This window comes from Ciconia boyciana, chromosome 19 (assembly GCF_034638445.1).
Source record: "Ciconia boyciana chromosome 19, ASM3463844v1, whole genome shotgun sequence".
In the NCBI taxonomy this organism is placed as follows: Eukaryota; Metazoa; Chordata; class Aves; order Ciconiiformes; family Ciconiidae; genus Ciconia; species Ciconia boyciana.
This window is the reverse complement of record NC_132952.1, coordinates 5,625,023-5,635,489: the sequence shown is the minus strand read 5'-3', so window position 1 is coordinate 5,635,489 and position 10,467 is coordinate 5,625,023. Positions and strand designations below refer to the sequence as shown.

The 10,467-nt window shown below is 55.8% G+C and overlaps 1 protein-coding gene across 1 annotated transcript; it reads left to right on the top strand.

Annotated features, from left to right (window-relative positions):
• The first annotated feature begins 419 nt into the window (after window positions 1–419).
• PERM1 (PPARGC1 and ESRR induced regulator, muscle 1) lies at window positions 420–7,233 on the top strand. The gene is made up of 3 exons (XM_072884281.1): window positions 420–2,466; window positions 4,408–4,524; window positions 6,834–7,233. The coding sequence occupies exons 1-3, from the start codon at window positions 420–422 to the stop codon at window positions 6,911–6,913; spliced, it is 2,244 nt and encodes a 747-aa protein (XP_072740382.1). The 3' UTR covers window positions 6,914–7,233.
• Window positions 7,234–10,467: the final 3,234 nt, after the last annotated feature.

The following is a 10,467-nucleotide window of genomic DNA, read 5'->3' as shown; positions in this document are numbered from 1 at the left end:
GTGGCAGCAGGAATGCTCAAAACCGTAAACCCCCCACTTTTTAAAATGGGAGTAAGGAAAGGGCTATGTGAGGTGCGGTGCTGCTGCGGAGAGAATCCCAAGCCCACTGTGCTGCTGTGGTCAGGGAGCAGAGGCAGAAGGGACCGGAGCGGGGTAGCAGTGGTCTCTCACTGCTGGCCGGGCTATGGGCCAGCACAGCGATACCTGTCCTGCGGAGTCTGCCAGGAGCTGCCCTTGCCTCCCACCGATTTCAGCTGGAAATGAGTGAGGATGAGTGAATGCGGATGGCAGGGAAGCAGGGCAGGAACCCGGGGGGAAAGGGTTAGGGGCATACACCTCGGCTATGTCTGCTGATGCTAGTGCCCCCTCCTCATCCCCTGATCTCTCCGGCCCCCTCCCCTTGCTTTGCTGCTGCAGGCATGGATAACTTCGAGTACAGCATCCAGCTGAACGACAGGGACTGGGCTGAGTTCTTCTTGGCGTCGGAGGAATGCAACCTAGCGCCGGTCGCCCTGGCCACAGCCGAGGAGCAGTGTCTCAGTGACATTGAACAAGGGGACGGCGTGCCGGGGAGGGACTGCCGCACCAGCACAGACGGGCAGATCGCAGTGAGGGTGGGCAGCGGGCCAGGGCCTGGCACGGGAAGCTCTGCCCCACGTGGGGTGCCCGGAGACGCCTCCCTGCGCCGGCCCGCTGGCGGGCATCTCGCCCTGCCGGAGCTTCTCTCGGGCAGCGAGGACGAAGCGGACCTGGGCTCGGTTGGCAGGTTTCTGTGCGAGAGCGACAAGCCCGGCCGCCCTTTGTCCGCTCCAATGCCCAGCGCGCAGGGGAGGCAGCCCCCCTGTCCCCCCGCAGCCGCCCGTGCCGGCCCAGCTGGCGGCACAGCCGAGAGCAGCCCAGGGCAGGACGCAGCATGTGAAGCAGCAGCACCGCAGCCGGCGTCGGCATCAGAGAAAGGAGCAGCCAGCGGCAGTCAGGCCATGGAGCCTCCCAGCCACCCCGCTGGAACAAGCACCCCCGAACAGGGAGGGGATGCAGGAGGGGAACAGCCCCGTGGCAGCCTGATGGTGGCACAGCCGGGGGCTCCGGTGCAGGGCAGCTCACTGGCGCTGGCTACCTCCCCGGAGGGTTCGGCGAGGAAAAGTCCTAGCAGCGCTTCCCGCTTGGAGCCCGGGCTACAGGGACCCCTGCGTGACCACCCCCCGAGCCCAGCCCTGGAGACTGCACCCAGAGCACCCGGCTGCCCAACGGAGGCGAGCGGGGAGAGAGCGGGCGCCGAGCCGAGCTCCCCAGCTGGCTCCCCGGACGTTGTGAGGCCCAAGGTGCCAGGACAGCTGAGAAAGAGCCGCAAGCAACGTGGAGCCAGTGCCACCGAGGCAGCCCAGGGGGACAGGGAGCCTGGGGGGGCTGTGGCACAGGGGACCGGTGTCCCCGCAAAGGCAACTTTAAGCTCGCCGCTGTCCTCACGAAAGAGCAAAGGGAAGGACAAGGCAGCCAAGCCAGCTCCTGTGAAGCTGGGGAGCGAGGAGGCAGGGGAGAGCAAACGGCCAGTGCCTGGCCCTGGCACAGATGAGGGCGATCCAGCCGTGAGCACTCCCCCGAAGCAGAAGGTGAAGGAGCCGGGGGCACAGCCCCTGGGGAAGGCGAAGGCCACCAAGCATTCAAAGCCAGGGCAGGCTGGTGGCTTGGGCATACGTGACAATGTGCCGGTGATCCCTGCCAGCGGAGCCGCGGCTCCTTCGGGAGACGCATGCCAGGAGGTGCCGGGGAAGCCTCTCCATCCCAAGAGCGCGGCGGCTTTTGGAGGGGATGCTGCTGAGGGAGCTCATGGGGAGCCTGCAGCTGAGATCCCCGGGGAGCTGGGCCCCCCTTGCTTTGCGGCCGGGTCCTCCGCAAGGGCAGACACCCTGGACGTGACTTGGCCTGAGATGTATGACTATTTGTTCTGTGACTCCCAAGGGGAAGAAGAAGGAATGGGGAACTCAGTGGAGGGGGAGAAAACACCCTTGGAAAGGGAAATATCCTTGCCTGAACTGTATGAATATTTTTTCAATGAACCAGAAGGAAACAGGAAAAAAGTCAAGGGTAAAGACAGGAAGCGAAAGAAGTTCAGCAGCTTGGACCATGCTCAGCTGCAATATGAGGATCCCGACTCGGCCTCAGTCAAAGACTCCCTGGTTATCTCGGGTCCTGAGATGTATGAACACTTCTTTCCAGACAGGCCTGGGAACAGGGAGGGCTGGAGAGGGATTTTCTCGATCACTCCAGCCTCCGAGGTGAAGAAAGCTGTGGGGGCTTTGAAGTCCCTCCTGCAAAGGCCAATGCATCTCATCAGAGGCCCAGCCCCAGCCCCCCAAGCTCTCGTGTGGAGAGGATCCGGAGAGAAGCTCCCCCTCGTCCCGCTGGCTCCGCTGGGAAGAGGCCAGGCGCGGCCGGAAGGTTTGGACATGGCCCTTGCGCTGACAGGTAAAGCACTGTTATCCCCTGCCCGCTGCCCGACAGCCCCGGCTTGCCGCTGCGCGTAGAGATGTGCCTCTGCCTTGCGTGGTCTCCCCTGCTCCCACCGCCCCTCGGGAAGCCTGGCAGCCAGCTCTGGTCCTGCTGCAGCCATCTCCACTCCAGCCGCAGCGGCATTAAGGCCGCCGTACAGATGGGAGCATTTGGGTGGGCTCGGGCAGGTCTGAAATCACACTCCTGGCACGTTACCTTGCCACACAGCAGCCCTGGGCTTTAGCAAGGATCTTTGGAAGCGTGGCTAAAGCTACCACCAAGACACGCTGTGCCGCATCGTCTCGCTCTTGTGATGCTCACGCTGTCCCTATGCCAAGCGAGTGCTGCTGGCCAGGCCCCGCAGGCTGGCTCCCGGTGCTGCAGGAGGCACGGACAAGGAATCTGGGTATATTCTGGGCATAACTTGCTTTGCTTCCCTCAAACTCCAGTCCTGGGGCAGAGGTGGTCATACAGCATGCGTGCAACAGGCTGCAACTCAGTCTGGCCCAAAGTCCCTGTCCTAGCTGATTCAGATGTCCCCCTGAACGGATATAATTTACTGTGGATCTAATCTATTCTCTTGCACTCTGACCGAGCAAAATTTACTGAAGCGGATAGCTGCATTAAACATGGCTGGTGTTATTGCAAGGTCTGGTAGAGATAGGAATCCCCCATCCCAGTGCCGTCCAACTGCCTACAGAACCAGACACCTGTATTTCTGATGAGGAAATGGGAGGCAAAACAGCAAAATCCTTCTGTACCAAAGAACTCACGCCCCTGAGATAAGGCAATGGCTGCTGAGCTGCTGTCCTGTTAAGGCTGGGCTGCTAATCGATCTGGTATTGGTGGGGGAAAAGGTGAGCACAGAGTGGAACATATCCAAGACTTCCAGCTGAAAGAGGTGAGGGGGACTTTAAAACACACGCTAATTCAAAAAACACCCTCCAGGGACCTCAGAGGTTACCTGAACATTGACTGTTACTGGAGGCAGGTAAGAGAAACAGCAATAAAGGGAGAGCAAGTCTGACCCACTAGGACAGCCAGCATATTTATCTTAAAGCTTGTATGATGCTTACAGCCACAGTGCCTCACAGTTGATATTAAAACCAAACAATGAATGAGTCATCCCAAAGGGTGCCTCAAAATAGAGCTTCCAGTCTGTTTGCACAGAGAAACCCCTTCGCCGTGGTCGTAGCTAATTAATAAGCCAGCTTTAATTAAAAGCCTGATCAAATAAACACAGGAGCAAAAATAACCGACTCTTGCAACATGTCTTCAAGTTGTGCTAGGCTGGAACTCCAGCAGAGAAAGAAATGCAGAGCACTCAGGGCTGTCTTCCTCCTTGGTCGCCGCAGCGGGAGCGAGGTGGGATCTGGGGAGAGGTGCTGAGCGCTGGTGCTTCTCAGGGGGCTGTGTCTTGTACTAGAGCTGCGTGCGCCTCGGGACATTGTCTTGCAGGAAGGGGACCAGAGGGACCTGCCTGCAGCCCCAGCGCATCGGCAGCCAGCCCAGGACTTGCTCTCTCCTAAATCTACTCCCTGCTTCCAGCCACCACGCAGGGAGAAGGGTGGGAAGAAATGCAGGGAGGTGGTAGGGCAGTCAGAGGTCCTGGAGGCGGCATGTCGGCTGGCTGTGCCTCCCAGGCCCATGGGTAGCATTAAGAAATATTTGCCTCGGGCTCTTAACAAAGTGTAAAACTGAGGGGAGTGAAAAATGTGCCCCTCTCCTTAGGTACCTGAGTCCTAAATAGACATGTTTGACTTGACCAATGGTGAAAAAAGGTCTTCTGGGAGGGAAATGTGTGACAAAGATGTATTTCTCGGGGCGTGCAAGGGACTCGCTGCCCCAAAGGGACTGGAGCCTGCTTTGGCAGAGGAGGTTCATAAAACCCCAAGCCTCGTGCTCTTCTTCTCGCAGGGAGGCCCCAGGCTCCGCTGGCGCTGACCCACAAAGACATGTGCCTCGTCTTCTGTGCCTTTGCGTCCTGGGCAGTGAAGACCTCCGACCTGCAGGCTCCGGATGCCTGGAAGACCAGTACGTACGGTGCCCAGCCTGGCGCGAGAGGGGTGGGAAGGACCTCGTGGAAGACATGGCAGGGAGAAAGGCAGGGATGCTAACACACCTAACACTGCCTGTGGGAAAATGTAGTCATTTTCCTGCTTTTCCAAAGTGTCCTGTTACTCTCTAATACCTTCTCTCTCCTATAGAAATGGCAGTCCTGATTCCTACTCACTTACATTGTCCTTTCCCCACACAAAGTGACTGCTGAATTGAACTGAGCCATAGGACAAGTCACAGAATCATGGAATCACAGAATCGTATAGGTTGGAAAAGACCTTTAAGATCATCAAGTCCAACCATAAACCTAACACTGCCAAGCCCACCACTACACCCTGTCCCTAAGCACCTCATCCAAACGGCTTTTAAATCCCTCCAGGGATGGCGACTCAACCCCTTCCCTGGGCAGCCTGTCCCAATGCTGGACAACCCTTTCCGTGAAGTAAAATTTCCTAATATCCAGTCTAAACCTCCCCTGGCGCAACTTGAGGCCATTTCCTCTCGTCCTATCACTTGTGACCTGGGAGAAGAGACCGACCCCACCTCTCTCCAGCCTCCTTTCAGGCAGTTGTAGAGAGCGACGAGGTCTCCCCTCTTAGCTCCTTTTCTCCAGGCTGAACAACCCCAGGTCCCTCAGCCGCTCCCCATCAGCCTTGTGCTCCAGACCCTTCCCCAGCTCCGTTGCCCTTCTCTGGACACACAAAGTCTGTTCCTAGCTTTGGCCCTGCTCTGTCCAGCCTCTGCCAGGGACCAGTACCAGTGTGTCAGAGGAAGAGAGGCTTCTTTAGGATCCGTGCTGGCTAGAAGCTGAATCAGGACCTCGAGTATGCAGGTTTATACTCCTTCATCTCAGCTGGAACAAATGCACATATTTTTCTAACATGCTGTAAAGGTATAATCTTTTTTCTAAATACAGCTTAGCTGAAGTATTTATTATCCTTTATGGTGCACCGAGTCCTGTGAGTAAACAGAGGTCTGTCAGTTCCTCTCCTCTCCAACCACAGCATTTGAATAACTGGAGGGGAAAGAGGAAGCTCGGGCAGCACGAATTAGCACCAAGGGGCGCGGGTCGCTGGGTGACAGGGCGTGGGACGGGGAGTGCAGCAGCCCTGCCCTGCCGCCGCAGCCGAGCGTGGGGTCCAGCCCCTGGGCATCAGAGAGCCCCCGCCACGGGGCGAGACGCCGGGGCCAGGGCTTCCTGCTGCTTGTCCGGGAGAGGAATGTTCCCCACTAAGGTCACACAGGAAGCTGACACCCCTGGCTGAGAATAGCTCATTAGCTAAAGTTGCTCAGTGCAATCATCACAAGGAGCTTTTGGCCTGCTCCTCCTTGCCTTCTTAGTATTAGGTGGTAGATGTGGCCTCAGAGAGGGTGCGAGAAGCGGGATACGAGCCTCGTGCCCTCAGGATTGCACAACCCAGCGTGCAGCAAGCACCCCGGCGAGGACGGGAGGCAAGAGACTGTTTGACATCCCGGACTAGCAATTCTCTTTTGGCATTTTAGGTTCTAACAAGTTGAATTTCCCTGTCTATGTCCCAGGCTCTAACATGTAAATCAAAATCAAGTCTGAATTTAAACTGGGAAGTCCAAAGGCATGGCTTGGGTTCCCAGTTTTGCTTGGGAACAGATCAGGGGAATTTGACCTCTCTTACAAGCCAAGCTCAAAACATTAGCTGAAAGTACAGAGAAGAGCTTGATTCTGTGTATAATCTCCATTAATTACTTTTTGTATCTCTACATTTTCTGATTCTGGGTTTTGGGTATTTTCTGCTTTTGGCTGGGATCAGCGCATCCACAGATAACCCACAAAATGATCTTTTTCTTGCCATCTTCCTGGTCCAAACAGAAGCAGAAAATGAAGGGACTGTCCTGAAGCCCCAGTGAGATTTCCTACTGTGGCCTTCTCATCTGAGATTAGACCCGTTAGATCTCCACATGAACCTGTAGATCTAACCACCACCCATCTCTACCACACGCATGAAGTCCATGTTGTGTTTCCCTTAAAAATAGATGGTTCTTGTGAAATGGTGGTGTGATCAGTGTGCCTGAACTATAGGACTAGATGTAGTCGGCCAGGCTGTGGGCAGCTCAGGACTGAACGCACTGCGAACAAGCACAGTGTGGTGGGGATGAAGAGCAAAGGCAGGAGGGGTCTGAGAAAGGGAGGGGAGCGACCTCCCTAGGTCCCATGGAAGTAGCTGGTGATCTTCAAGTTTGGAAAAAGATCTTCGGGTTTGGAAGAAGCACCCAGACTCACTCTGGAAATGTGTTGGGCTCTTTTCCAGTGTTCCTGGCAAGTTTTGGCACACTTTCTGCCATCCGCTACTTCCGAAGGCAGGTCAGAGAAGGACGCTCCCGGACCTAGGCTCAGCGCAGACCAGAGGTGCTTCCCGCGGACAGGCGAGGATGGTGGAGGCAGAGGCCGGGGACTTTGTTCTTGGGCAGTGTGAGAAGCCTGGATCCCAGCACCAAGACTTCTCTGGACCCATCCCTAAACGGGACAGGATGTCACAGGAAGCAGGATCCTTCCGGTGACAGTCATTTACAATACGGTAGGCAGTTTGTACCTGTACTGGACAGAAGAGGAGCCCGGCGTGGGCTGGCTCTGTTCTTTCTTTGCACACTTCTTGCATACTTGTGCTGTCTCCTAGGAGTAGTCGCAGTGTCTGTTCCAGGGCGCTGCTTGTCTGTCCGTCCGTCCTCCCTGCTGAAGTCACCTGGTGGCAAAGGAAGGCGCTGAGGTAGTGGAGGGAGGAGAGAGCAAAAGAAACCAGGAAAGTGCTTCGTTCCTATGAAAGGCTTGGGGTATCTGTGAAGGAAGAGAGGAGAGCGTTTTGGGGAAGAGCTGTCTCTGTCCAAACATGGTGCTTTGCTAAGCATGTGTTGGCTGTGTGCGGCTAGCTGGGCAGCGGCTAAAGGGGGATGGAGGGGCCACTCACTTGGCACGGCCCAGGTCTCCCATGACCGGTTTGGCTCACTGCAGGAGGACTCATCCTCTTGGATTTCACTCCAAGAAGTCACGGCTCGATCTAATGCTTCAGGAGGCTGAGATAGGGTTTCTGTTGCATGTGGCCGCCTCGGCCCTGCTGAGCCAGAGCCACGGATGCAGTGTCCGTCCCTGCTGAGCCAGAGCTGCGGATGCAGTGTCCGTCCCTGCTGAGCCAGAGCCGCGGATGCAGTGTCCGTCCCTGCGGGTGAGCAGCACCCACTGCAAGGACACGTCTCGCTCCCGTAGGCAGAGGACGGGCAGGTGTCAGGCAGCCAGAGCCAGGGGCCAGGACAGCCGGGAAGGGCCCTGCAGGAGGCTGCGCAGGACAGAAAGGGGCTGCAGGGGCAGCAGGGAAAGGGGCTTTCCTCCTGGAAGCCTCAGGAAAGAGCCCTGACAAGGACAGGAGCATGTTGGAGAGGAGGAAAAGGCACACGTACACGTTTGGCTCTGACAATCACCAGATGAAGGGTCTAGGTAGATCACTTGGTCCCTCCGCTGCCTCCCATCCTAGAGACATAGAGTTGGCTGGGAGGAGAAGTTGGGTGAGGAGGTGCCGTGGCCGAGTGTGTAACCTTGTGGGGCTGGAGAGGGCTGGAGGGGACCCAGAATGGAAGGTGGCGTGAAAAAGGAAAAGGAAGTGGTTCGGGTTCTTCCCTGTCTCTAAGGCCTTCCTGATCGCTCAAGGGCATTATTCATGGGGGGTTTTCTTTACTCCCGAGTCTGATAACAGCACGAATGTGAGATTTGTTAAGCACTTAGGGACCAGATCCGCAAAGGTACTGGGGGAAATCTGCCCAGAATACCCGTGCAGATCTGCCTATGAGCTTTATAGGAACAGTCCGTGGCAATGTTTGTCTTACAAAACGAGAGAGAAGAGGTGTAGCTCTTTCCTCGTAATGCAGAGTGCCATGCAATTTTAATGTGTGTGGGGTTGTACTTAAGACCATGTATTATTGCTGATAAGAGAGCACACTGTACAATTGTACAGTGAGATATGTAGCAGTAAATAGCAAGAGGGAGATGTACAGGCTCTATATGGACTATAGTAGCTGTATATCCAGTAAGAGGAGTTTTGTAGAGGAGGAGAACAGATAAAATACGCTGGAAGCTTCTAATAAAGATCTATCTCATTTAATACTTTTGTGTACGTTCCTGTGTCTGCATTGTTTGTGTGTGAAACTGTTGAATGAGTACGGAGTTTTAAAGAATGAGAAATCAATCCATTATGTGTCTGTTGAGACAAAAATGTAGGCGATGATGTGCTGGCTGAGGAGCCCTGGAGCACAGAGTATGCAGGGAGAAGGGCTGCTTCTCCTCTTCTTTGCCTCAGTCCCCATGCCTACCCGAGACACATCTTGCCCGTCGCATGTTGCTAACAGCCTGAGCTGGAGAGCCCTGCCCTCTCTCCTGTCTCTAAAGCACTCAGGACTCGAGCAGAGTCCCCACTCTTGCCAGCCCTCCAGCCAGCTCCTCCCGGGGTCCCTGAACAGCTCAGCGAGCACAAGTCAACGCACAGCAGCAGCTCCCGGGTTCGGTCCATCGATCCTCATCGCCTCTGCCCTCCCCGGCCCCCCTCGATGCAGCCAGGCTCTCCAGTCGGAGCTGCATCCAGGAATGCCGGGCACTGCAGCCTCAGGCCCTGAAGGATTTCCCCAGCAGACCTCGCTCCCTCCAGCGAGGGAGGGGGAGCACAGGGGAGGCTGAACTGTTCGCATATGCTCAGTTTTACTGTTTATCCAGCCATAATCCATTAAGCGCTCTCCGCGTTCTCAGTGGCAGGTGGAAATACAGCAGCCTTGGCATGGCGGGTGGGTAATGGGGGAACAGCTGGAGGAATCAGGCAATTTCATTATGCCGGGCTTTCCTGGGAGACGGTCACACAGAGCTGAGCAAAGCAGAAAAAGGTCAGAGGAGGGCAGCAGACAGGTTTGCAGAAAGGAAGGGGTCTCCGGGACTGCCAGCTCCTGTCTCAGGGGGCTCTGGCTCTTCCTGCCTCATTCCTCACACCGAGTGAAGTCCCCAGGCTAAGGGACATGGCTGAATCCTGAACGGTCACTGCTGACTTCTTGCTTGGTTTGAATTTTTCAGGTTTTGTGTTTTCTAGCCTTGTCACACAAATCTGGAGGAAATAATGTTTTCCCTTCACTTTGCAGGTGCAGGAACAGAATATCCCTCCCGGCCGCGTACAGTACTCCCAGGTGCAGTGCTGGCAGTTAAGAAATGATTGTGCTAAGAGTCACTGAATTTAATACTGGGCAAAATGGTTGGGAAATCTGTTGTGGTTTGTCTCAACGTCTCAGTGTGTCAGGGATTGCAAAGCTGGCCTGAAGATCTCACTGGAACTGGGAGGGTTTCTGGCCAGAAACCATAATGTTGAAGACACTTTTGATGACGTTAGCCCCTCCAGGGAGGTTTGGATGGGGCAAGGCTTTGTGCTGGGATGTGGGGAGTCTGCATGTACCCACATCAGCGGATCTTTTCTAAGCAATGCCCTTGCTTTGGGGACCTCATCTTCCCCGGGGAAGCGGTTTTGTTCTCAGCTGCTCCCCGCAAGCCAAAGCTGCAGACGTTTGCTGCAATGGGGGTGCTGCCAGTCCAGGTCACTGCCTGGGCGCCCTGAGAGGAATGAGGAAGCTCAGTCAGTTGAGGCTGGGCTGGAGAACTTCACCATGAACGTAGAGCTGCTAAATCACTGCTGGGAAGAGACCTGTGTGTCCTCTCCTGCCGCCATTGCTTGAAGGCTCTGTGCATGGTTTTTGCAGGAAGCCGACTTCTGCTGCTGCTTGTGGACAGTCAGGCTACAGTCGGAGACTACCGCCAGTTCTCCTGAACTGCACGGGGCAGGCCTGGCACCGACGGGAGGCTGCAGGAAAGCTGTTGGGCAGACAACTGGTTTAGGAGTGTTTTGGGTGCAAGTAGTAATACCAGCT